Source organism: Xiphophorus hellerii, chromosome 11, assembly GCF_003331165.1.
Source record: "Xiphophorus hellerii strain 12219 chromosome 11, Xiphophorus_hellerii-4.1, whole genome shotgun sequence".
Classification (NCBI taxonomy): Eukaryota; Metazoa; Chordata; class Actinopteri; order Cyprinodontiformes; family Poeciliidae; genus Xiphophorus; species Xiphophorus hellerii.
Genome location: NC_045682.1, coordinates 1,138,606 through 1,166,024, shown reverse-complemented (window position 1 = coordinate 1,166,024; position 27,419 = coordinate 1,138,606). Strand labels below are relative to the sequence as shown.

Below are 27,419 nucleotides of genomic sequence, written 5' to 3'. Positions count from 1 at the left end.
AAATATCTGAAGTTTTATATCTTTCTTTAGGATAGAAAGGCACCACAAACCTACGATATAAACAGAAACCTTCCGTAAGTAGGAAAGAAATAAAAATGGTTTAAAGACCTGCTTTCAGTGTCGCTCCATCTTAGCCTTAACAGACATAAACATGCAGTAAAAAATAAATCGATTTTCAATCAGTGTTTTGCACCAAACAGTTTTTACTATTAACAAGTTTTTATTATTAAAAACACGACAAACTAATGATGGTAAAGGGCCGCACTGGGTTAACTCGGGGAATCTCATCTGTCCGCGTATCAATCAACTCCAGACCTCTTCTTTGTTCTGTCACAATTATCGATTTATTCCATTTTGATGATCATGCTCCAAACTTTGCAAGGACTGACCACCCCGCTCACCGCTTCCTAATACACACAAAGCCAGTATCCTTCCCATTCATACCTGGTGACGTCACTCCCACGTCGACACACATAAGTGTCAGAGCCGCCTGCTCCTGTCATGTCAATTACTATTAACAAGTTTTTAATAATAAAAACTTGTTAATAGTAAAAACCGTTTGGTGCAAAACACTGATTGAAAATCGATTTATTTTTTTACTGCATGTTTATGTCTGTTAAGGCTAAGATGGAACTGCACTGAAAGCAGCTCTTTAAACTATTCAGACTACGAACACAACAGAGACACAATCAAAACTGTCAGATGATTTATTACCCGCGATAATAACTCAGAAATAGTCCAAATTATAATGTGTTTTTATTTCTTTCCTACTTACGGAAGGTTTCTGTTTATATCGTAGGTTTGTGGTGCCTTTCTATCCTAAAGAAAGATATAAAACTTCAGATATTTCACAAAAAGATACTAACATTCATGGAAAAACCTCACATAACCTTATATTAAAGCATAAAGTACGGCGCCCACCGTAAGAAAGGCTTACAGTATTCAATTATGCTGCATAACTGACCAGTACAGTATTGCGAGGGAACGCAAAAGTTTTGCGAGGTAAACGCAAAAGTTTTGCGAGGGAACGCAAAAGAAAAAAAAAATTCCCCATGTCCACTAGGGGGCTCCGTACGCTTCAGCCTTTCGCATCAGCTCCGAAACGGCCTTTTTTCTCTCCTCTCCCTCGGGATATTTTTTAGCAAAGACAGAGTGTTTGCTCTTGAAATGTCTTTCAACATTTGACTTCTTGTTGTTTGCCAGTCTTTCGCCACATATTAAGCAGACTGGTGAACCAGTTTCATCAGCGGTGAAAGCAAAATGATCTGTCCATGTAGCATTAAATGTTCTGCCATCTTCAGAATGTTTCCTTTTCTTGGATTTATTCATGATGCATCTTCCAGGCAAGGATCAAAAAGTCAATAAATCAGTGCGCTAAAAAAATGCGGTCTGCCAGACATGTGGGGTTCGCCAGGAATGCCTGTCGCACATCGGCGGACATGACGTATATTTTGGGTGCTAAAAATGTTCAAAACTTTTGTTTTAATGTTACAAGTTTACCATAATCTTCAGATTTAGAAATTTATTTTAAAATGATTTTAATTCATAATTTTTAATGATTTAATTTTAATAAAATATTCTATTTCCCGAAGTCACTGGGAGCCACAACAGAAGGATGAAAGAGCCACACGTGGCTCCAGAGCCATTGGTTGCTGACCAATGGCTCCAGAGCCATTGGTTGCTCCAGACCAATGGTCCAGAGCAATGGCTCTGGAGCCATTGGACCTCCGCTAGATGGACATGTAATACGGATGGACATGTAATACAAACAAAACATAGGAGTAACATCCCTGATATGCCATTGTATGATTAAATTGTCCTGTCGAGACTAAACTTAACAGCTGAGATAAACATATTAAAGGCAAACTTACTTAAAAAAAAAACAGCTTAAGACATTTTAAGACTTCCATTTTAAATACCTGAACATGGACACCTTGTACACATATTGAATATCTACGGAAATATCTCAATGGGCTAAGCAGGGGTATTCAACTTCAGTGAAAGTTCAGGGCTTGTGTCCTGCAACCATGATCACTGCAAAAGGTAGTTTCACAAGATATTAAGGTTTCTAGGCTTGTCACAATAATCAATAAATCAATTAACCGCATGATAAATTAAAACAAACTCAATAACAACAAACTCAACATTGGTATGATTTATCATTTTATCTCTATTATTCTCTCTTTCTAACAAAAACTAGAATATAAAAGTTTTCTGTCTGGTGCTTTGGTCTCAATTTTGTTTACAAAGACTTCAAAATTCATTTCATTTGTTGTTTTGTTTATTTATTTTGGATATTTAAAATGTCTACCAGTTCCAGTATTAAACATTCATTAGAATGTAAAGTTTACTGATCTTTTAGAATGTGTTCTTGCATCATCATTTTGCCATTACATTACTTAAAAATGGTCTCAAAACAATATTATTGTTTATTGCAATAACTTCTGGAAGAATTTATCATCCAGCAAAATTTGTTATTGTGACAAGCATAAAGATTTCCAATATTTGCTGTTTTGTTATTTAAAATATTGAACTAAAAAATATATAAAAATAATAAATAAAAGAAGGAAAGTCTGATTTGGATTAATTCAATAAATATTGAGAGATGGCATGAAACTTTTGTAAGTTTTAAGCTTTTCAGAAAATAGTTGTGTTTTTATTTATTGTGGACAAATTTGTTGTTTCTGTTTTTGGTGTAAATAATTCTCATAAAAAGGAGAAAAAATAACTAATAACTGAACCCATCTAAATAAATCTGACAACTTAGAAAATCTGAAGTTGAAACCTACGGAGCCCCCTAGGGCAAATGGGGAATTTTTTAAAATTTTTGTTACCTCGCAAAAGATTTTGCGTTCTCTCGCAATAATGTACTGATTCGTTCATGAGGCATAATTGAATACTGCAAGCCTTTCTTACGATGGCCATCATACTTTCTGCTACTATATAAGGCTTTAGTGAGGTTTTTCCATGTATCTTAATATCTCGTTGTGAGATATCTGACTATCTGAAGTTTTTTATCTTTTTCTATAAGATAGAAGACACCACAAACCTATAATATAAACAGAAGATTTCTGTAAGTAGGAAAGAAGAAAAAAATACATCCAAACTTTTTGGACTATTTCTGGGATATTATCACGTGGTAATGAGCCATCTGACAGTTTTGATTGTGTCTCTTGTGTTGGTAGTCTGCATGGTTTAAAGGGATGTTTACATGTGCAGTTCCGTTGCAACCTTACACAGACTGTGAATTAATCGATTTCAATCAGTTTTGTGCACCAAAGAGTTAGGAATAAACACTGAGGTTCTTTAAATGTGCATACATTTGAAATTTTAAATTGACATTTGTGACTGTATACAAAATAGACCAGCAAATATTGCAGTAACCATATTGTGAGGGAAAGCAAAAGAAACATCTTTCCCCATGTCTCCTACAGGGCTCCGTAGAAACCAATCAAATTCAATGTTTGTTAAAGAAAAAATATGTACATACAATGCTGTGCAGAAAGTAAGAATGTTAAGAGACGAGCGCTGCATTGTGCCAAAACAACCCAGTTTAAAACAGATGAGCCACTCAAGAATCAGCAACTATTTTCAGCCGTACTCCAACAGCACAGAGAGCAGAGTGGATGGTTTTAGAGCTACACTGAACAAATACTTATAAGTCAAGTAGAACCAGGCTTTAAAAACAAGATGTTCTCCATAATGCCTCAGAACATTGTGGTGAACAATTTAAAGCTAAACAGCAGTTTATCTGACTTAAGAAATGTTTAAACTCTCACTGTACTGGCTGCTGTTGTAAGACTGAAGTACAGTTGCAGCTTTTCTCTGCTAATTGTCCAATAAACTTTATTGGGTTTGAAAAGAACTTGAAAAAGCTGGACTAACCCTCTCCAGCTCCTGTCCCATCTTTAGGATGCGGGCTGAGCTCTGCAGCGGACTCTGCTCCTCTGAGGTCATCCTTCATGTCCTCGGAGCTCCTCCTTTTCACAAGCAAAGACCCTCCGCTGCTGTCCAGAACGGGAGACAGAGACTTCCTGGCTGCAGACAGAAAAACACACTGGAACAATCTAGGGATAATGTCACGTTTTAATACAATACAATGCCAGCTTTATCGTGATTTAAATATACAAACAGATTTGACTTCATAATTCATTAATTAAGGCCAGAACACAGGAGTTTCTTCTCTTCTTTTGCTATAGTATTTCTAGGGCTGAAACAGATTAATCGTGATTAGTAATTATTAACAGATTATTTAAATAATTGTCAATATTTGGTAATCAATTAATTGTTAGCTGGAGTATACAGACTCAAAAAAGGCAATTACCTCATAAAACTGTACAAAAAATATACAGTTTGCATTTAAGATAAAAAAAAAAACAACTTTGTAAATATGTTCTGTCTTGAACACAAATCTCAAAGTTTTAGCTTCACTTGGTTCAAGTGCTGTAAAAAATTCTATTAAGCACATTCTGCTGTCTAAATATTAACTGGTTAAATTAAAAAATAATCAACAGATCTGCCCAACACCATATTGATGTTAAGTCCAGCAGAAAGGCTTAAGCTTTTCATATCCTGATGTTAGAAATGTCTTCTAGCTGCAGATGTATTATTTGCTACAAATGATAAAATATAAGCTAAAGGGGTGCTGTGTTGTTGCTTTTTAGGGAATAAAATGGTTATTTTCTTATTTAAAAAAATTAATTTATTTGATTATTTGCATTTTTAGTGCATTTCTAATTTTGTACAAAAAGGCTTAAGTGGTGAAATGAAAAATCTGCAGAATGTAAGAACTTTATAACATATTGTCAAAATAACAGATGGATGAATAGGTAGATGGATGCTCTACAGACAGACAACTGAATGAATGGATTGTTGCTTTGGAACATTTTTCTAATATGAGTCAAATATTCCTGTTCCAGGTCTTCCAGGTGAGGCTCACACTGCGGGCTGTCAACCCAAGGAAGGCTGCTGGACCTGATGGCGTCCCTGGACGTGTCCTGAAAGACTGCGCCAATCAGCTGACTGGAGTCTTCACCAGGATCTTCAACCAGTCCCTAGCCCTGTCTACAGTCCCATCCTGCCTGAAATCTTCCACCATAGTCCCCATACCCAAGAAACCTCACATCTCTTGCCTCAACGACTACCGGCCAGTGGCACTAACCCCTGTGGTGACGAAGTGTTTTGAAAAACTGGTCCGGGGTCACATCACAGCACTTCTCCCTCCTGGCTTTGACCACCACCAGTTCGCCTACAGAGCCAACAGATCCACAGAGGACGCTGTGATCACGGCCCTCCATGCTGCTCTGTCACATCTGGAGCAGCAGGGGAGCTATGTGCGGATGCTCTTTGTAGACTACAGCTCTGCTTTTAATACCATCCTCCCTCACAGACTGGTGGACACATTGGGGGACCTGGGCCTCCCTCACTCCACCTGCATGTGGATCCTGAGCTTACTGACCAACCGACAGCAGAGAGTTAGGGTGGGAAAACATACATCCACTGCCCTCAGCCTTAGTACTGGCTCTCCACAGGGCTGTGTGCTGAGCCCCCTGCTCTATTGTCTGTACACATACGACTGCACCTCTGCCCACCACAGCAACACCATCATCAAGTTTGCTGATGACACCACAATGGTGGGGCTCATCTCAGGAGGCGACGAGTTCGCCTACAGGGGTGAGGTGGAGCAGCTGTTGCAGTGGTCCAGGGAGAACAATCTGCTCCTCAACAACTCAAAGACAAAAGAACTCATAATAGATTACAGGAGGAATAAAACGGACATTACACCACTAACCATTGGGGGAAAATGTGTGGAGAGGGTAGCTGATTTCCGTTTCCTGGGGGTCCACATTGAGCAGGGCCTCACATGGAACATGAACACCTTCGAGCTGATAAAAAAGGCCCAGCAAAGACTGTACTTCCTGAGGGTTCTCAGGAGGAACAACATCAAGGAGAAGCTGCTGGTGTCCTTCTACTAGTGCTCCATAGAGAGCATACTGACCTACTGTATCTGCGTATGGTATAACAGCAGCACAACGGCTCAAAGGAAAGCTCTCCAAAGGGTTGTGAATACAGCCCAAAAAATCATTGGCTGCCCTCTCCCCTCACTGGAGGACCTGCACAGCGACCGCTGTCTAAGAAAAGCACAACACATCACAAAGGACACTTCTCACCCCGGACATTCTCTGTTCACACTGCTGCCTTCAGGCAGAAGATACAGAGCAATCAGAACAAGAACCAACCGTCTCAGAGACAGTTTTTACCCGATAGCAATAACAAAACTAAATGCAATCAAAAACAACCATTAATCATCATAAATGGTGTATGTGAGAATGTGGCTGTTCTTATTTATTAGTTTTTTTTTGTTTTTTTACCAGTTATTTGTTAATTCTTACATTGTGTGTGAATTGTGAGACAGTTATTTTTTGTTTTTAAGCATATGCACTGACTGATGGCACCTTTTAAATTTTGTTGTCCTTGTGACAATGACAATAAAGATTTATCTCATCTTATCTTATCTTAAAGAAAGTGTATTTTGCAACACTTTAAAGTAAAGATGATTCTGGATTATTTGAGGAGCAGCAGGAAACGATAACTGCTAACATAAATGTAAAACAATATGTACTGTAGTTCATGATGACAACAGCTCTCGAATATTTACTGCCAGCCTTAAACTCTGCCTCTGCATCAGTGCATTTTGCTGGTTAACTGCTTTCCTACTTTAAACTATTTTAAACAAACAAAAGTAGATGATTAGAGTTTTTTTGGTCCTTACTGGGTCGGCAGGCCTTGGACCGAGTCACAGCTGCTCGTCCCACCTGCTCCAGACCGTCGCCCTTATGGCAAGCCGGCAGCTCTGAACTGGCAGAATGAGCCGAAGCCTCCTCCATGCCGAAGCCACCAGATGGGCCAGGTCTGGGCTCCCCAGACTCGCGCGTCTCCAGAACTTGACTCTTGACGTCAGCCATCTTGCTGCGGACCTCCGCCATCTGAGCCTTGAGGCGGATCAACACGCCTGAGTCCGGAGCTGATCGCCGCACCACCTGTGGCCGCCGCTCCCGCTCTTTTCTGGAGTGAGCATGGGCTGCAGAAAACCAGAACAAAAACAAAAAGGAATCCAATAGAATATTCAATATATAGAATATTCCAGAATCACACGGCATGTAGATGTAGGGAGAGGAAAGGCTTTAGCCACTCAACCTCTTGTGGTTAGTGACATCGACTAACTCACTCGCTCTTTGGTTACCTAGTAGCAACCTGCTGGATTACCAGCAGCTTCACGTTTCCCACAACTTTGGCTACTTAACAACAACCTGTTGAGTAACTTGCACAACAGCAGTTTAGGTTTTGCTACAGTGCCTCATAATTGCTTAAAAATAGGTATATAGTTTGACAGTGTTTTAGATATTGAAACCAAAAAAGAAAATCAATAATTATCAATATCGACCGATATGAAACTCTTTTATTGAAATGAGGTTTTCAACCATATCATCCAGCCCTAACAAGGATGTAGTTTTGCTCAAAAGTTGTGAAAATTCGTGGTCTGCTTATTTCCAAATTTTATCTCAGGGATTTATTTAGGATCATGAAAACAAACAATATTGTATTTCGTACAAATACAACAAATGTATCTTTAAGACAGAAAAGACTTTAAAATATCTTTCTTCGGGGCGTGCTGTGGTGGCGCAGGGGGTTAGCAGGCCCCACGTTTGAAGGCCTTGGTCCTCGACGCGGACGTCGCGGGTTCGACTCCCGGTTCCGGCGACCTTTGCCGCATGTCTTCCCCCCTCTCCTCGCCCTCTTTCCTGTCTGCCTACTGTCTCAAAAAAATACGAGCCACTAGCGGCGCAAAAACTCTTTGGAGAAAAAAAATGGAAAAAATAAATATATATATCTTTCTTCATTTAAAAGAAATTAGAAAATAAATATGATGAAGTGATATGGCATTGAATAAGCTGATGTTTGGTTGAGTAGTTTTTGTTTATGTTTTGTGTATTGTTCTGAGCTGAACAGCTACTTTTCTTATGTGAATAGGGGGCAGATATTAGAACAGATTAGCGATCAAACATTCATTTTTGCATGTTTATGTCAATAGGAATTTATTACTCTCCATTTCAGAAAATACATCTAAAAAATCATTCTATGCTGGAAATGTAGCATATATTATCATTTTTTAAAAAGTCAGGATTTCTTTAACTTAGTTAATATTCCTGCCACTAGATAATTAGACTGATCACAGAAGCCGTCCATGCTGTCTTTCTGTTTTTAGAGTACAGAAATCATGTCTGGCTTTTATTATGTGATGTCATAATGTAACAGCTCAACAGTTTTCCCTGCAAAAACACAAGTAACTTTTCAACAAGATAAAGATATGTTGTCTTAAATCAATAATTCCTTTATACTGATTAAAAACTACAGTTCCACTGGCAGACTATTTCACTTATAATTTGCTATAGGAAGTAGAAGATTTTAATTAATATTAAGGAATTATCAACTTAAAACAAGCTTCTATATATTTTGCAAGATTTACTTGTAAGTTAGTTTTGCCTTATTTTAAGGTTACTAAGATATTTGCATTAGAACTCTAGACTAAAGTACTCGGTAAGATTTTGTGTTTTCATGTAACAGGGCAACAAATCTGTTTTTTTCTTTGTCGATTATATCTCATGAAATTAAAATAAATCTGTTTTTGAGTATAAAGATTTTTTACACTAAAAAAATCTTTTAATTGTAGATTAAAATTGTAGATTTAAAACATTAAAAGAAATAAAAATCTGCATAACTGTCAAATGTGACTAACAGTCAGGCTTTAATCTGAGCTACATAATCATATTTTATTTAAGAGAAACTCTGAGTATCAATCTCTTTCACAATGATTTATGTTTCGTGCCCTGACCTTGGCTGTGGAGCAGAGACACCGGAGGCCGAGGCTGGAGGCCCCACAGAGATTCCACACTGCTGCGCTCCTTCAGGTCCAGCAGCTGGATCAGGATGACTGGATCGATTTCCAGAAGGCTGCTGTTGCCTGGCCCAACAGCACCTCCAACGGGAGGAGCAGAAGCTGCGCCCCCGCCGCTACTACAACCTGCAGTCATGCCTCGATGCGATGAGAGCATGCTGGAGCTGAATCCACCTGCCAATGAGAAAGTATGATAGAACCCCAGGTTCACATGGCTCTGATTTCTATGAAGAAACATGTGAGCTTCATGGTTTTCATTCAGTATTCACTAAGTATCAAAAATGTTCCCAGTGATTTTACCAGATATATTTCCACACTGTTGAGACTGGTTGGTTGGCTATACTCATTGGTTGGTTGGTAACACAAAATGGTTGGTTGGTTGGTTAGACTGCTACGTTTAGATAAAAGGATGGGGGAAATGTATGGAGCTCCAAATATTTTAAAATGTCCAAAGCTGGAATCAAATCCACAACTCTTGGACTGAGTTGAAGTGGGTTAGGGTTAGTTAGCTGTGGGAGGCAGACAGAAGCATGGAGTATAAGAAAAGGGCAAGGCAAATTTTAAATATGCCCTACGTTTTATTGAAAGAAATGAGGACACAATCAAGTCAAATCAAGGAAGGAAAATGGAAAACAACTGCACACATGATTTCTGGAAGAGAAGAAAATGATTAATTACAGTCATGGCCAAATGTTTTGAGAATGATTCAAATGTTAATATTTACAAAGTCTACTGCTTCAGTTTTTATAACGGCAATTTGCATATACTCCAGAATGTTATAAAGAGTGATCAGCGTAACAGCAATTCATTGCAAAGTCAATATTTGCCTAGAAAATGAACTTTATCCCCCAAAACACATTTCAACTTCATTGCAGCCCTGCCTTAAAAGGACCAGCTAACATCGTTTCAGTGATTGCTCCATTAACACAGGTGTGGGTGGTGATGAGGACAGGGCTGGAGATCAATCTGTCATGATTAAGTAAGAATGACACCACTGGACACTTTAAAAAGAGGCTGGTGCTTGGCATCATTGTTTCTCTTCTGTGAACCATGGTTATCTCGAAAGAAACACGTGCAGTCATCATTGCACTGCACAAAAATGGCCTAACAGGAAAGAGAATCGCAGCTAGAAAGATTGCACCTCAGTCAACAATCTATCGCATCATCAAGAACTTCAAGGAGAGAGGTTCCATTGTTGCCAAAAAGGCTCCAGGGAGCCCAAGAAAGACCAGCAAGCGCCAGGACCGTCTCTTAAAAGTGTTTCAGCTGCAGGATCGGGCTACCAGCAGTGCAGAGCTTGCTCAGGAATGGCAGCAGGCAGGTGTGAGTGCATCTGCATGCACTGTGAGGCGGAGACTCTTGGAGCAAGGCCTGGTCTCAAGGAGGGCAGCAAAGAAGCCACTTCTCTCCAGGAAAAACATCAGGGACAGACTGATATTCTGCAAAAGGTACAGGGAGTGGACTGCTGAGGACTGGGGTAAAGTCATTTTCTCTGATGAATCCCCTTTCCGATTGTTTGGGACATCTGGAAAACAGCTTGTTCGGAGAAGACGAGGTGAGCGCTACCACCAGTCTTGTCTCATGCCAACTATATAGCATCCTGAAACCATTCATGTGTGGGGTTGCTTCTCAGCCAAGGGAGTCGGCTCTCTCACAGTCTTACTTAAAAACACAGCCATGAATAAAGAATGGTACCAGAATGTCCTCCGAGAGCAACTTCTCCCAACTGTCCAAGAGCACTTTGGTGATGAACAATGCCTTTTCCAGCATGATGGGGCACCTTGACATAAAGCAAAGGTGATATCTGACTGGCTCAGGGAACAAAACACAGAGATTTTGGGTCCATGGCCTGGAAACTCCCCTGATCTTAATCCCATTGAAAACTTGTGGTCAATCATCAAGAGACGGATGGACAAACGAAAACCTAGGAATTCTGACAAAATTGATTGTGCAAGAATGGACTGCTATCAGTCAGGATTTGGTCCAGAAATTGATTGAGAGCATGCCAGGGAGAATTGCAGAGGTCCTGAAGAAGAGGGGTCAACACTGCAAATATTGACTTGCTGCATTAACTCATTGTGTCATTAAAAGCTTTTGTTACTCATAATATGATTGCAATTGTATTTCTGTATGTGATGACAACATCTGACATACACACATGAAAACCAGAGGGCAGCAGATCATGTGAAAATATAATATTTGTGTCATTCTCAATACTTTTGGCCATGACTGTACACAACAGGTCTGCCAGCAAATGTTGATAGTGTAAATGGAGCAGAGGAAATTACTTAAATGTGGCAGAAGCATTATTATGAACTATTTAACTCTGTTAAAATCTCCCCATATACTGTATATACATACACAGACACATATATCTATACAGATAGATAGATAGATAGATAGATAGATAGATAGATAGATAGATAGATAGAGATGGCATAGTTACTTTGAAAAGGTAACTTTAATCAGATTACTGATTACTCCTTGAAATAGTAACTTAGTTAGATTACTGACTACTTGATTTGGAAAGTAACTAAGTTACATTAAAAGTAATTTTTTTAGTTACTTTAAGCAGCTGCTAACAACAGCGCTCCGCCTCCTGTGAAAACTACATTAAGCTTTGCAAATACTTAATTGTAAGCTATTTTATAATGGTAACATCAACAATGTGTCTCCACTTATAAGGTTGAACTGAAGAGGAGATTGTATAATGGTTACAACAGTACAAAAAAGAAAAAACGTGAGTAAGTTGTGTGGTCCACTGTTGTCTGGAAAACTCTAAGAAGGATTTTAAAGCCCCCATATCACCAGCCTCCAGGTTCTGCGATACGGCCCTGCGTTTGGTGTCATAGCGCAGCACACAACGCTCCTCCTGCGGCTCCACAACTCACATGGCTGCACAGATTTGTGACACTTATCTTAATATTAATAATTATAATGGCGTTTAGTTGCCATTATAATTATTGGCAACTACGGATACGTTTATTCGTGGCTGCTTTCACGTTTATTGCGCTGTTCATATTAGTCTCGATGTTTGTAGTTTTTTGGAGCGCAACGCAAAGTTTGACGTCATTCAGAGGTAATATATTAACTTGACATTAACAAAGACACAGCGGGACGGATCATCCGGGAAATGATGGACAGGGAGAGCCTGTCTAAAACTACCTTAATGACGGACAAATTCTGGAATTTATTATGAGTCTCTGCTTATTTCCAAGCCCAAATGAGTAACTTCACATTCAAAAGCGAGCCCAAAAAGGCGCAACCCGCCACTCATTAAATTTGCAAGCGACTTTAAAAATAAAATAAAAAGCCCAAAGCCGCTTCTAATAATCGGACTTGGCGACAGACATTCAAAATAGTTCCTGTTTTTCTACCAACAAAATGCGCATCTCCCTCCATTGTTTACATTTCTGTCGCATAGAAACGTTGGTCACTCGACAAGACACGTAGAGGAAATACGATTAAATAACAAAAGAAGATAGTAAAGCACAGTAACGCAGTGATTTTGATAAGTAACTGTAATCTGACTACTGGATTTGAAATAGCAACGCGTTCGATTACTTGTTACTGAAAAAAGTGGTATATATGTGTGTGTGTGTATATATACACTGCTCAAAAAAATAAAGGGAACACTTAAACAACACAATATAACTCCAAGTATATCAAACTGTCCACTTAGGAAGCAACACTGATTGACAATCAATTTCACCTGCTGTTGTGCAGATGGAATAGACAACAGGTGGAAATTATTGGCAATTAGCAAGACACACTCAATAAAGGAGTGGTTCTGCAGTTGGGACCACAGACCACTTCTCAGTACCTATGCTGTCTGGCTGATGTTTTGGTCAGTTTTGAATGTTGGTGGTGCTTTCACACTCGTGGTAGCATGAGACGGACTCCACAACCCACACAAGTGGCTCAGGTAGTGCAGCTCATCCAGGATGGCACATCAATGCGAGCTGTGGCAAGAAGGTTTGCTGTGTCTGTCAGCGTAGTGTCCAGAGGCTGGAGGCGCTACCAGGAGACAGGCCAGTACACCAGGAGACGTGGAGGAGGCCGTAGGAGGGCAACAACCCAGCAGCAGGACCGCTACCTCCGCCTTTGTGCAAGAAGGAACAGGAGGAGCACTGCCAGAGCCCTGCAAAATGACCTCCAGCAGGCCACAATGTGCATGTGTCTGCACAAACGGTTAGAAACCGACTCCATGAGGATGGTATGAGGGCCCGACGTCCACAGATGGGGGTTGTGCTCACAGCCCAACACCGTGCAGGACGCTTGGCATTTGCCAGAGAACACCAGGATTGGCAAATTCGCCACTGGCGCCTTGTGCTCTTCACAGATGAAAGCAGGTTCACACTGAGCACATGTGACAGACGTGACAGAGTCTGGAGACGCCGTGGAGAGCGGTCTGCTGCCTGCAACATCCTTCAGCATGACCGGTTTGGCAGTGGGTCAGTAATGGTGTGGGGTGGCATTTCTTTGGAGGGCCGCACAGCCCTCCATCTGCTCACCAGAGGTAGCCTGACTGCCATTAGGTACCGAGATGAGATCCTCAGACCCCTTGTGAGACCATATGCTGGTGCGGTTGGCCCTGGGTTCCTCCTAATGCAGGACAATGCTAGACCTCATGTGGCTGGAGTGTGTCAGCAGTTCCTGCAAGATGAAGGCATTGAAGCTATGGACTGGCCAGCCCGTTCCCCAGACCTGAATCCGATTGAGCACATCTGGGACATCATGTCTCGCTCCATCCACCAACCTCACGTTGCACCACAGACTGTCCAGGAGTTGGCGGATGCTTTAGTCCAGGTCTGGGAGGAGATCCCTCAGGAGACCATCCGCCACCTCATCAGGAGCATGCCCAGGCGTTGTAGGGAGGTCATACAGGCACGTGGAGGCCACACACAATACTGAGCCTCATTTTGACTTGTTTTAAGGACATTACATTAGAGTTGGATCAGCGTGTAGTGTTATTTCACTTTAATTTTGTGTGTGGCTCCAAATCCATGCCTCCATTGGTTAATAAATTTGATTTCCATTGATGATTTTTGTGTGATTTTGTTGTCAGCACATTCAACTTTGTACAGAACAAAGTATTCAATGAGAATATTTCTTTCATTCAGATCTAGGATGTGTTATTTGAGTGTTCCCTTTATTTTTTTGAGCAGTGTGTATATATATATATATATATATATGCAGGGTTTCCCGCAGAAAACTTGGTAAGCCCGGTGGAGCTCCTGTCATCTGTCATAAATGGCCACCGCATAAAAAGTAATTATTTCTCTCAGCATGAACTCTGAAAACACTGGATGTGAGAAGGTCTATTCTTAAGGTTGTCTGCAAAGTCAAACAGGTTTTAACAAATACAGTTTTGAGCTGCGTGGCAACTTATTTATGAGACCCTAGAGGACATGAGCAGACAATAAGTACAGATGCTATTGCCATCTGTTAATAGCTGGGGGAGTGGCACATAGAAACAATCATGTAAAGTAGCAGCTGTTTGGATCATACCTGTGGCTCCGGCCAGGTCTTCAGAAAGCTCTCCTTCTTCTGCCTCCAGGCTTCCCATGAAGTCTACATCATTTTCTCCTGACCTGAGCAAAAGGGATAGGAAACAAACTTCAGCTCAGTTTATGGCCCTTTAAAGGTGATCTATTATGCCTCCTTGCAGGGCCGTGCAGAGACCTATGGAGGGGGAGGGGCTCAAATTTAAAAAAGGGGCACATTGAACAAAAACTCCGTACAACAACACAGCAACAACCCATATTAATCAAGAATCTAATTGGATCCTACTATATCATTGCCATCATGCGAGGAAATGCAAAGCAAATATAGTCTATATTTTCCCCAACAGGTATAAGGTTTCTGTTTCTGCTGCTGACAGTCCTGGAGGGCTGAGCTGATCTGAGACTGTAGTTGTTAAACAGACCAGATGAGAGAAAGTCGCTGGTTATGAAGTTATGAAATATGCAAAATTGCTGCCATTTTACTAATTAAGCCCTAATAATATCTATTTTACCTCTAGAACAACCTGGCTGCAGACTGATTTATAGATCAAAAAACTCAAAGGGGTTAACTCTAAATAATAGTTTGATATTAGCAGCCTAGAATTATAAGACTGGAATATCAAGGCAAAGAAAACTCAGTAGCAGCTGGTAGAGGCCATTCAGGGGCCTCCAGACACTCAGGGGCCTCCAGACATTCAGTTGACCTTCAGACACTCAGGGGCCCCTAGAAATGGTTTAATTGTAACACAGATCATAGATCTAAACCTGTAGCATCTTTTATGGAGAATGACAATGTTATTACATTTTATTTAATGCATTCAGCTGAGAAAAATAAATAGTGCATTTAGGATTTAATTAGGAAGTTTACTTTGTAAAAGTTTAAAGAATCATCATGATAGTTTGATTGTTGTGTTACCATGGCTACAATATGGTGTAATCTTCGTGTTTGAATTGGGTTTGTTCACAAATACATCACAGCAAATAACCAATAATCAGTGATTGATTTTAAACTCTGCCAATAAACCTGGTCTCCCTCTCACAGATTCACCTGATCGACATTTAAACATGTTAGTCATGCTGAGGTTCTTAGTAAGAAGGATTCCGGGGGCAGGAGGTTCTGTCTAAGGCCCCATATTACCTTGAGCTCGCCCTGGAGGAACAGCCGCTGCAATGCGCATCTCTGGAATCTACCTGGAATCTACCTGGAATCCCCCGGTGGCCCCTGTCAGTCCGCCGATGTTTTGGGGACATTTTGATTCATTTAATTGTGGCATGTTTGGCTTTTCGCTGCGGTTCGAATTATTGCTACAGTATTTTCTCTGATGTTTATTTTCTGAACTCTAAATGTTCAGGCTGAATCTTCCTTTAACACTTGAGGTTCTGCAGTAACTTCTATTTACAGCCCAGAACCTCCAGCCCAGATCCCATCAACAGCGGCTTTAATCCGCCTGGTAGAAACGTTAAGGAGAAGCAAAGCGAACAGAGAGCAGGTGGTACCGGGGCTTTGATCTGAGTTGCGACTCGAGGTGACAGTCGGTACCGTGTCTTATATCAGGATGTCTGATATAAAGACAGATATTCTTTATATCTGTCGGTGGACCGACTCAAGCTGCCTGTAGCGAACCGGGCTTTTAGCAGAATGATCAAGTTAAAGTCAGAAGTTTTCTCTGCAGCTGAAGCATTTCTGTGTTTAGTGGCGAGGCGGGTTTTGTCCCGCTATTGCAAGGACGATTATAAAAATATAAATAGAAACAGTTTTTCTAGAGTCAATATCAGACCTACGTTTTTATTCACAAACCAGTGTATGAAAAAATATTTAGCTAAATATTATTGCTGAGGCAAACAGGCCTTCTGACATACAGATTAAAAATAAAAATAAAATAAAAAAATGTTTGGAAAAAAATAAACAAAACTCAAAAAGGGCACTAGCGGCATCAAGGATAAAAAGGGCAGGGGCTCAAGCTCCCCCCCACCCCTCCCCTCTGCACGTGCCTGCTTCCTTGACCAGGTTGGGATATGGCTGTGGCCAACACAAACCATGTTCATCAAATTTATTGCACAAAATCATTCTTAATCAGTTTGTAGTCTGGTCAGTTCTACCTATTTTGAGCTCCTTTGAAAATGACTATACAACCGTACATCTTGCCTCCTGCACAACCACCAAAAATGCAACAAGTGGTTTCTGAATGGTAAGTCAACAGCTGGGCCTGTCACAATAAGCAATAAATAATTAATCTTGAAAAATATTTAAATGAGCTCAATAATTTCCATTTGCATGACTTGTTTTCCCTTCTGTCTCAAAAGGTTCTTTCTGAATGTTTTAAAAAGGTGGCAGACTATGAGAGAGGTTCCACTCACATGGTCTCCTCGTCTATGTCGTTCTCCTCCGTGTTGCTGGTGGCTGTGGAGCTTCCTGAGGTGCTGCTGCCATCCAGTGGGTTCACCTCCTCCTCAGTGAGGCAATCAACCTCCAGGTCTCCGTCAGACAGTTCCTGAACAACAAGTAGGTCAAATCTACAGAACCTGCATTCCTGCTGACAGGCAAGAGAGAAGCAGACTTGTCTCTAAAGTAACAACAGCATTTGATTTGGAAAGTCCGAACTTTCCAAACTCAAATCTCCAGAAATCTGGAAGTTGTCCGATTGTTAATGTAGAAATACAAATCTAACTGTGAATTTATAAAACATAATACAACAGAAGCAAGGAAGGAAGAAAGGAATAAAAGAAGGAAAGAACGAAGAAAAGGGTGAAAGGACAGAAGGAAAGGAAGAAGGAAGGAAGTAATGAAAGAAGCAAGGACAGAAAAAAGACAGAAGATAAAGGGAAAATGGGAAAAATGAAGGAAGACAGGAAAGGAAGGGAAAAAAGAAAGTGAGGAAGGAAGGGAGAACAAAGAAGGGAAGAAAAGATGTGAGAAAGAATACAGTGAAGGAAGAAAGCAAGAAAGGAATGAAGGAAGGCAGGCAGAAATAAGGGAAGGAAAGAAAGAAAGAAGGAAGAAGAGGGAAACAAGAAGGAAAGCAGGAAGATAAATGGAAGGAGGGGGAAAATTAAAGAAGCAAGGAAGGAAGGATGGAAAGGAAAGAAGGAAAATAAAGGAAAGAGGAAAGGAAGGCAAAGGACAAAAATTAGAAAACAAAATGTAAGAAGCATGGAAAAAAGGAAGAGAGAAAGGAAGGAAGATAAAGGGGAAAAAAGGAAGAAAAGGAAAACGTGAATCAAGGAAGAGAGAGTGACTGGATGACTATTACAGCTGGGTTCAGGTTAGAAATAATCTCTTATGCATTTATTTTTTTCTTCTCCTTCTTACATTTTTTTAATGAAACATATGAGCAAAAACACACTCTACTATGAAAATTCAAATTATCTCTCAGCTACCACTTTGGTCTTACGAGTCTTACATTTGAGTCGTCATGCTGCGTTCTTTCCTCCTCTTCTCCTTTCTTAGAGTTGCTCAAAGTGGTCTGGGCGTCGTCATCACTCTTCACTGAGCCAGGGTCTCTCTCAGACGTCGCGGTGCCTGCAGTCAGTCTCAGGTCAGGGGGCGAGGAGCTGCGGGATGTCTGACGGCGAAACAACTCAATGGCCAGCCTCTGACGTCACACATGAATTAAACAGGTTAGAAAGGGTTTTGCAGGCATTACCAACTCAAATTTAAGACTTTAAGAACATTAATCATAAGACATGTATAATGACAGAAATGTATAAAAAAATAAAACGAGTATTTTATGAAGCACTTTTTTCAAGAATGCATGTAGCACTGAGCAGAATGGCAACATTAGCTAGTCATTGGCAGAGCCAAACGTTGTTCAGTCAACTGACAGTAATACCAATGATAGATGCAAAAATACACCATGTTAAAATTATTATGCAAGTGATATTTCCTCAGATTTTCCTAAATGGTCAATGCATTATAGTCAGTATAATTTTCAAGTCATGATAAATCAAATTTTACTGAACAAAGCTCCCCATGAGAACAGTATTTTTTTCAAAAATAAAAAGCTCCAAATGCTCTATCCCAAATTATTATGCACAGCAGATTTTCAAAACATTTTATGGGTTATAAACAACTGCAAATGGTCATTCTTTGAATGTGCAGCATTAAGTGGTCACATTTATTAAAATCAAAAGCTATTTCAATCAATCAATTTTTTCATTTTAAGCCCTTATTTTTAGATACAAGAATTTCAGACTTTTTCTGATGAGTGGACACCCTGTGGTCAGCTGTATGAGGCTAAGCAACCAAAACATTTAGTTACTGGCGTACCTCTTTGAGGTTGTTGATCTGTTGTATGTAGCCGCTCTGAGCCGACTCCAACTGGCTGATGTACCAGTACTGATCTCTGCACTTCTGGAAAAATGTAGGTGAGCGAACCTGGTAGCTGCACGACAAAAATAAGTAATTGTCTATACTTATAATATACTGATACTTATTTTTTTAAAACCCACTAGTATTGTTTTTTTAGATCACATTATGAGAGTAGAAAGTTAGGCAACAATACCTGTGTTGCACAAATTGGAATTACAAAAATAAATTTGCTTAATGGAAACACATCAATTTCTAAATCAAAATTTTCAATAAAAAGTTTTTGATCTAGAATGAGGCAGTTTTTTATCAAAATTTATGTTTTTCGCAAAAATGCAGTGGAAAAACTTTTTGCATGAGACATGCCAGTTTGTGTACAGAAGCAATGTGCTTATCGAAAAAGTTTTGTGCACATTTTTAATGGAAGCCCAAGTATAGTCATGTTTGAACTCACCGAAGGACCAGTGTGTCGGTCTGCATGTTCAAGTAGCCCTCACTGGCCAGCAGGTCCAGTCTGAAGAAGCGGTTGTAGCCCCAACATTCACCAATCTCGAAGTCTGAAGCAAACTCTCGGATGATGTTCTTGGTCGGGTCTCTGGACGCCTGGTGCACCATCTCAACACGGTATTCATATCTGAACAGATAATTTCAGATATGAAATTCTTGGTAAATGTGTGTCGAGATCGAATAAGCTAACTTTGGGGTAAGCAAGACCTTAAAAGAGAAAATATTGAGTTTCCATCTACTGAATGTGATGTGGACAATTGTTAACAGGCTTCCAACAACACCACAACTTGAAAGCTAAAGATTTTGTTGTGGCCTTCAAAGTCCCAAAACCAAGGCTGTTGTTGGTAATAGGTGGTTTGTTTCTTGAACACACTTCTGACTTGATTGTTTGAAAAAATATATGTAGACTATTTCTTGAAAAAATATGGATGAAACAATAACAAAAAATCTCTTACAACTTAGATGAAAACAAAAGTTGACTTAATCTAATGTTTCAAGTTAAACAAGTAGTAAAAAAAAAATCACTTTACCTCACACTGAACATAAGACATAGAAAAAAAGTCATCCACCACACCCCCTCATGTATTCTTAATCTCTTACATTAATGGGAGGGTCTAAAAGTTACCAAAGTTATCTAAACGATTCCAAATATAAAAATTAATCAAAGATTTTGGTTCTAGACTAACGGAAGCATCTTCTAACTGCCCAAAGAAAAACTAAATTGACAGAACTTATGATTTACAAAAATTCTACATAAATGGCCACAGCAGATTTCTTCCTTAAATATCTAATCTTCAAGCTATTTCTCCAATGAAAAAGTATTTCAGAAATTAACATTTTTGAAGTAGCCTGGGTAGCCTTGTAAGTTGATGAGCTTTCTACATAAGGAGAACTTAAATATTAAAAAAAGAAAACATTTTCAAAGAATTTGACAAAGAATTCAGTGTGACATTGCAAATTTACTTTGCCGTCAGAAAAAAGGAAAATCAAAAAACCAGTTCATGCACTATCACAACTAGATCTCTTAAGTTTACCACAGCACAGATCACGCCATTCTTTATGATGACAAAAATCAGGGTTTCCCGAGCCCCTCACCAGTCTAAACAATGCTTGTTTTTGCTTTTATTATTATCATTTATTTTTTTAATGATATATTTTTTACCATTACTGCAAGTGTCTTTGGTGCACCGAGTGTTTCACTGGCAGAGCACAATCGTTCCTGAAAGATGGGTTTATAGTTCATGCAATGAATACAGTATGAGGCCGGAGCGCACCAATCGCACCGTTGGCGCCTCTGCGCATTGACCGCCTCATGCACTATCATAGCAGGATGTATAAAGTTTACAACGGCATGGATCACGTGCGCCTCCTTTCACTTAAACTGGACACAGGCTCAACACTGTATGGACATTTATATCAACCCCATCTGAGAACTCTACATAAAGGTATGAGTCAAGTTAAAAAGTCACTGCATTTGCTCTGCTCGCGCAGCTCAATGTGAGCCACAAATATAGGTGTGCGTTGACAAAGAACGCATGCAATAACACGCATGTCATTGCATGCATGTCATTGCATGCGTGTTAAGCATGCAATGACAAAGGTATATCCAGGGATGAAAGTAGTTTTAAATTATTGCCGGTACTATGACAAAAATCGTCAGTGATTCATTGTGCGAACCAAAACAAACAAAAACATTAACTTTTATTGTACTATAGGATACCTGTATGGATAACACAGAAAGTGGAAGCAGTAAAATAATTACACAGTAATATTTTTAGATTCCTGTCAATGTAAAAATTTTTTAACACCAAAACATGTTGGGCAGCTTGTGAACCAACTCGTTGCCCCAACCACCAGGCTTAGCAAGTTTTCTGGGAGAAACCCTGCAAAATAAGTCATCTAGAGTTTAAAATTGCTTTTTGGAAAAGAAGAAATATTAAGGTACTGCTTAAAGTCTATAAAATAAAAAATATTTATAAACAGATTCCTAGGAGGAAAGAAATAATTCCTACTTTGAGGTTTCAGGAAGTCCAGCAGACAGCTCGAGGAACACAGACAGATAGTTTCCACGGACGACGCCGTTACCATCCTGAGAATATCAAACAGCAGTTACGAGCTTTAAACAGAATCCTGGACATTTCTTTTCTAAATTACCCATCAAAAACGTTGAAAAACAACTTCAGCAAATAAAATAGCTTCAGACTTACTGGGTAGACTTTAAGCCTCCAGCAAAGGCCAGATATCTGCAGAGGAGGACTGTAAACTGGGTCGGCCCGCTGCCTCAGAGTGCTACAAACAGAACAAACCCATGTTTAAACCTACAGAAATATGAACAAAGTGTGACTTTTTACTTTTCTGATCTCCAGAGAACATTCAATAATTAGTTGGATAGAAGGAGCAGCTCTGGCTGCAGATAATGAAGACATTAATTATGGGTTAAAAAAGCAAATAAATGGTAAAAACTCTATAAACCACACAGATTAATATGGAAAACGCTAAAACTCACACATATATTGATCATCAATACTCCAAAAACACAAAATCTGCCTAGTTTCTAGTGCAAATATCTTAGTACACTTGAAATAATACAAACCTAACTTACAAGTAATTTCCGCAAGAAATTTTGTTTTAGTCAGTAATTCCTTAATATTGATGGAAAAACTACTAGCTCCACTGGCAAATTATTTCACTTAGTACTTTTTCACCAATATTAAGAAGTTATTTACTTTAAAAAGCTCCTATATCTTGCTGAAAAGTTACTTAAGTCAGTCTTGAAAAAAACTAAAGATATTTGCACTGGAAACTAGATCAAAAATACTTGGTACTATTTTGTGTTTTTGCAGTGAACCACCACATTGATTGTTTTATTGTATATTAAAATGAATTGTTTTATTTCAGAAGCACAATGACACTGAAAAAAATAGATTTATTGTTATTTAAATGGGGAAACTATATATATCAACAAATAATTGTTTTGAACAAAGTCATTGGTGTCACTAGTCTTAGCACCACCATGATAAAAAAAAGTACCTGAAAGGTTTTGATATCCTCTTTACTTTATATTGATGAGTGTTGAGGAACCTTTAATTACTAAAAGAGAGCTTCATATGCATATACCCAGGGTATACATATGATGTGACACGGGGTCACATTAACGGAATATTTTCTGTACTTGATCGTTTTTGAAAAATTTGATGCCGTCCGTCATTTGACAGGTTATAATTCACACACTTAACTGGTGCAACTGGGCAGACATTATAGACTTTAAGCAAAGAGTTTATCGCAGAGGCAACTAAAATCAATCAATAAAAAAATCTTATCTGAATATCATCTCATGGACACTGAACTAAATGTGTCTTGCCGACCGGGAGCTGACAGAGTGTTGAAGAGTTATGGAGAGGACGCTTTGGAGCACGTCTGGTTCAGAAGCGCATTTCAAACCTATGGTTAAAATTCCAGTCTCCATTACACATAGAACAAAAAAATTAAAGAGAATGCAATGTTGTGTTAATCCATTTGCATTCTAAACAGAGGAGCTGCCAGTTTATCTTGAGGACGTTAATTAGACTGTAACATGCACAGTGCGCTCATGCATCACCCAAACTCTACGCAGCCATTTAGTCCGTCAGTAAACTGTTGTCTGCATTGAAAAACAGTTTTTACAGAATTTTACATAATTCTATTAGAAACTAAAAGCTACAAAAAAGAGACAAAATGTTTCAGTAAGCACAATATTTAAGCTTCTTTCTTTGCAGCCTAAATCAAATATTTACCTGAAGTTGATAAGTACAAAAGTGCTGGAATCATAAGCAGGAACCAGCTCACTAAAAACAAACATTCAGGTGAGTACATTGAACAGTTGTTATAAGCCATGAAATTTACTTAAAGCGTTATATTTTGTTTCCACTAAGGTTACCTAGTGAAGTCCGGTGGGACCGGCGTGGTGACGAACGACTGCATGGGTTTACGATGGACCTGCTGGAACATGAGCAGGATCTCTGGGCTCTTAGAGATCAGTTCACTCTTACTGCACGAGTGAAGCTGTGCAACACAAACACATGCAAAACACAAAGGTCTTGCTGTGAAACCACTCAAATATAAAATATACTCAAATCTAAATAGTATGCAGCAGTTGTCATAGTTCTGTCAACAATCTGTTTTATCTGATCAACAGTTCATATTTTTACAGTTCTAAACCATACTCCATAATCAGTGGTGGAGAAAGTACTCAAACAATTCAAACAACTCAAACAATGTACTTAAGTAAAAGTACAAGTAAACAGACAAAATTTACTCTAGTAAAAGTACCACATTAACATTTTTACTTGAATAAAAATAAAAAAGTACTGGCTGTTAAAAATACTTAAAAAGTAAAAGTACTTGCTAAATGTATCACCTAATCACTAATACAATGTCATTAAGTGAATCTATTTCATTTTAATACATCAGTAATGTGCAATTTTAATGATCAATGCAGCAGATAAAGCATGTTTTTATTGTGTTTTCTCTCTAAGACAGTTTAGATCTAGATTTGTGATTCTAAGAATCAAAATTTCAGGGATGACCCGCAGGGTTACATGTAATTAGGCAAAATGAGAGGAATTATTATACCTTTGAAATGTTTTATTTAGCACAAAATAAACACATTCAAGAGAAAGTTGTCTCCCTGAAAAAGGGACTTTAAACAGAACTAACAAGTGTCAAGCGATTTCAAAACGTCTTGTCTCCTGTCCTAACACAGCATGAACTTCACTTTTTTTGCCACTAGTGGCATTTATTTTGAAAAAAATCCAACAAAAGGAAATGGAAAGAAGGGGAGTGGGGCAGGACATGCGACCAAGGAAGAGGAGTCAAAATTGGGACAGCCACGTAGCAGTGTTGTAGTCAAGACCACCTAACCTGAAACCAAGAGCCCTGCAATACATGACACAATAAAATGTGAAATATAATCAAAATTGCTTCTCAATTTGACCTGAAAGATCCACATTCCCATAAAAAGACCTAGATATTAAATATTTAGAGAGGAGATAAATTTAACCAATATCATTATCAATTCAAACTCTTTGTTCTGCTTTGCTTCCATCTCTTTACCACAATCCGCGAAGGTCTTATGCCATCCCTAAGAAGATAACGTCCTGAGATCTCTACTTAATGTCTCCTTTTTGGAAGCTAAACGCTGTATTGCATCCTCATGGAAGAAGGAGACATTGTGTGGAATTTCACAATGGATTACCCGTATTTTCCGCACTATAAGGCGCACCGCATTATAAGGCGCACCTTCAATGAATAGCCTATTTTAAAACTTTTTTCATATATAAGGCGCACCGCATTATAAGGCGCATAGAATCAACCCATTCTCACTCCCAAGTCATCATATATTGAGGACGGTCCATCCTCGTCACATATTTCGTGTCACGCGAGGGGTTTTACCCTATGCCTTACCGTAATTTTTGCCCTAAACCTAACCAAATCGTCGGGTTTTGAAGGTTCGGCAGCGGTTGCGAGAACCCTTCGTGTTAATAATCCACGTAAAACACGTAACCGTCCCAAATCGTCAACATGTGACGCTGAAGGACCCTGCCCATGCGTCGCATGGTCAGAAATCGTCCCGACTCGTCAATATATGACGAGTCGGGAGTGAGAATTGATAGAATAGACGCTACAGTAGAGGCTGGGGTTACGTTGTGCATCCATTAGATGGAACTGCGCTAAAGGGAATGTCAACAAAATAGTCAGATAAGTGAGTCAAACTTTATGAATGAATTACAAACCTTTATTAATAAATTACAAACCGGTCAACTCCGTTAACTCCCAACATGAAAAAACAGCTGTATTAATATTTTCCCCGAGTCAGTGACGTAGCTGTAAACTTTAAACAGCAGTTCAGCTGTAAACACACAAAATAAACATGTAAAGCTCACTTTATTAATTCATTTCTCATCCACGAATCCCTCGAATTCTTCTTCTTCAGTGTCCGAATTAAACAGTTGGGCTAATGCGGCATCCAACATGCCCGGCTCCGCTTCGTCAAAGTCCTCATTAATCGAGTCAGTGCTGTCCGGCGCTGTCTCGCTGCTGTTGTCTAGCAATTCAGTGACAATTCCTGCCTTCCTGAAAGCTCGGACCATAGTTGAGAATGATATATCAGCCCAGGTATTTACGATCCACTGGCAGATAGTGGCATATGTCGTCCGGCGCTGTCTCCCTGTCTTGGTGAACGTGTGTTCGCCTTCTGTCATCCACTGTTCCCACGCAGTTCGCAGTCTATCTTTGAATGCCCTGTTGACACCAATATCTAGCGGCTGGAGTTCTTTTGTCAATCCACCCGGAATGACGGCGAGTACTGAATTAGCGTGCTTCACTTGTTTTTTGACACCATCGGTGATATGGGAGCGCATGGAGTCGTAGATCAATAGGGACGGAGCTGTGTGAAAAAAGCCACCCAGTCTCTTCACGTAAATTTCTCTAAACCACTCACTCATCTTTTCTTCATCCATCCATCCCTTCGAGTTAGCTTTGATGACGACGCCGGCTGGAAAGTTTTCTTTTGGCAAGGTCTTCCTCTTGAAAATAACCATGGGTGGAAGTTTCTGGCCATTAGCCTGGCAAGCAAGAACTACTGTGAAGGATGACTTCTCATTCCCTGTGGTGCGAACATTTACCGTACGTGCTCCCGTTTTATCCACAGTGCGGTTCACAGGAATATCAAAGGTGAGTGGAACCTCGTCCATGTTAATGATGTGCTCTGGCCGGATCTTTTTTTCAGTAATATTGTTGTTGCAATATGCGCGGAAAGTGGCCAACCTTTCTTGGTAGTCTTCTGGCAGTTGCTGTGAAACAGTAGTTCGTGTGCGGATGGAGAGATTACGTCTTTTCATAAACCTAAAGCACCAAGAAGGACCGCCTCTAAATTCGTTAATGTTAAGTTCGCGTGCTAGCGCTGTTGCCTTGATTCGAATAGTGATTGTACTGACACTTCTACTTGCTGCTCTCTGTTCAACAACCCACTGTTCGAGTTTGTCCTCCAACTGTAGCCATCTCGCTTTGTTCCCTCGGAAACTCTTTTTAGTCTTTTTTACTTGGCGCAGGTCATCTTCTTGCTTCCTCCACTTCCGCACCATTGATTCATTAATATTAAATTCTCTCGCTGCTGCTCTATTCCCATGTTCTTTTGCGTGACTGATCGCCTTGAGTTTGAACTCTGCCTCGTAAGCGTGTCTCTTCTTAGGAGCCATTTTCGGGTCTTTACAAAAATACAAATGGAAATGGCACACTTCGCTCAGTCATATATCCCAGTATGCACCGCGCGCTTCTTCTTCTACGGGGGAAAATGAAGTCGGCGGCTGCTTACCGTAGTTCCGAGACCTGCTGTGGCTCAATATTGGTCCATATACAAGGCGCCCCGGATTTTAAGGCGCACTGTTGGCTTTTGAGAAAATTGAAGGTTTTTAGGTGCGCCTTATAGTGCAGAAAATACGGTACATAAATGACTTTTTACTTTGCACTTAAGAAAATCAGCTATGTCACAAAGAACAAGCTCGATAAATTTTGGGGAGTCTGGTCTGTCTTTACACTTGGCTTATCCAAAATTATATCAAACTCGACGGGTGGAAAGAGGCCTTGTTGTAAGACAAACTGGTGTTTTTGCTGGTTGGTCTATTGAGGGTCTGCTGCAATTTCTTTTTCTTCTCCCATGTCCTTTTGGTTTTGTCTTGTCTGGGTCTATATTTTTTGTATTTGTAAGTGAGTATACATGTTCTTGTGCTCTTGTTAAAATCAATAAAGGTTTTTGTTTTTTTAAGCGCAATGCGACTTAGATGTAACGTGTAACGCAAGCGCTTTATCGAAACAAACTGTGCTTTGTTACAGTACTTCGTAGGTAACAAAGTACTTGAACTTCGTTACATTCCAACACTGTCCATAACTATTTTTGGTTATTTCTTTCTCAAGCGTTTTTTTTTATTATGCAAGATTTCTCAAAGTTGGCATTAGTAAAAATACTGATTTTTTTAAAAAAGGGAATATATTCTTCTCAGGCAGCCAATAATGAATTCAAATCTTTGAGCTTACAGTTTTCAGGGCTAAACTATGCTAAATAAACTAAAATAAGCTTAAACCAGCGTGATTGTGACAGAACAATGTA

General features: G+C 39.6%; 1 protein-coding gene across 3 annotated transcripts in view; it reads right to left on the bottom strand.

The window, feature by feature from the left end:
• The window catches only part of trim37 (tripartite motif containing 37), a 46,931-nt gene that overhangs the window by 12,274 nt on the left and 7,238 nt on the right, over positions 1–27,419 (bottom strand). For all 3 annotated transcript variants that reach the window (XR_004340979.1, XM_032576358.1, XM_032576359.1), the window contains exons 10-21: positions 23,193–23,317; positions 23,050–23,100; positions 21,484–21,565; positions 21,289–21,365; positions 19,224–19,403; positions 18,731–18,845; positions 17,865–18,056; positions 16,822–16,955; positions 14,468–14,550; positions 8,894–9,130; positions 6,773–7,081; positions 3,886–4,038 (exon numbers count right to left, since the gene is read on the bottom strand). Coding sequence is in view for 2 of the 3 variants with exons in the window: in XM_032576358.1 (XP_032432249.1) it covers positions 3,886–4,038; positions 6,773–7,081; positions 8,894–9,130; positions 14,468–14,550; positions 16,822–16,955; positions 17,865–18,056; positions 18,731–18,845; positions 19,224–19,403; positions 21,289–21,365; positions 21,484–21,565; positions 23,050–23,100; positions 23,193–23,317 (1,738 nt within the window). In the remaining variant the exon portion in view is untranslated. The remainder of the gene's footprint in view (positions 1–3,885; positions 4,039–6,772; positions 7,082–8,893; positions 9,131–14,467; positions 14,551–16,821; positions 16,956–17,864; positions 18,057–18,730; positions 18,846–19,223; positions 19,404–21,288; positions 21,366–21,483; positions 21,566–23,049; positions 23,101–23,192; positions 23,318–27,419) is intronic.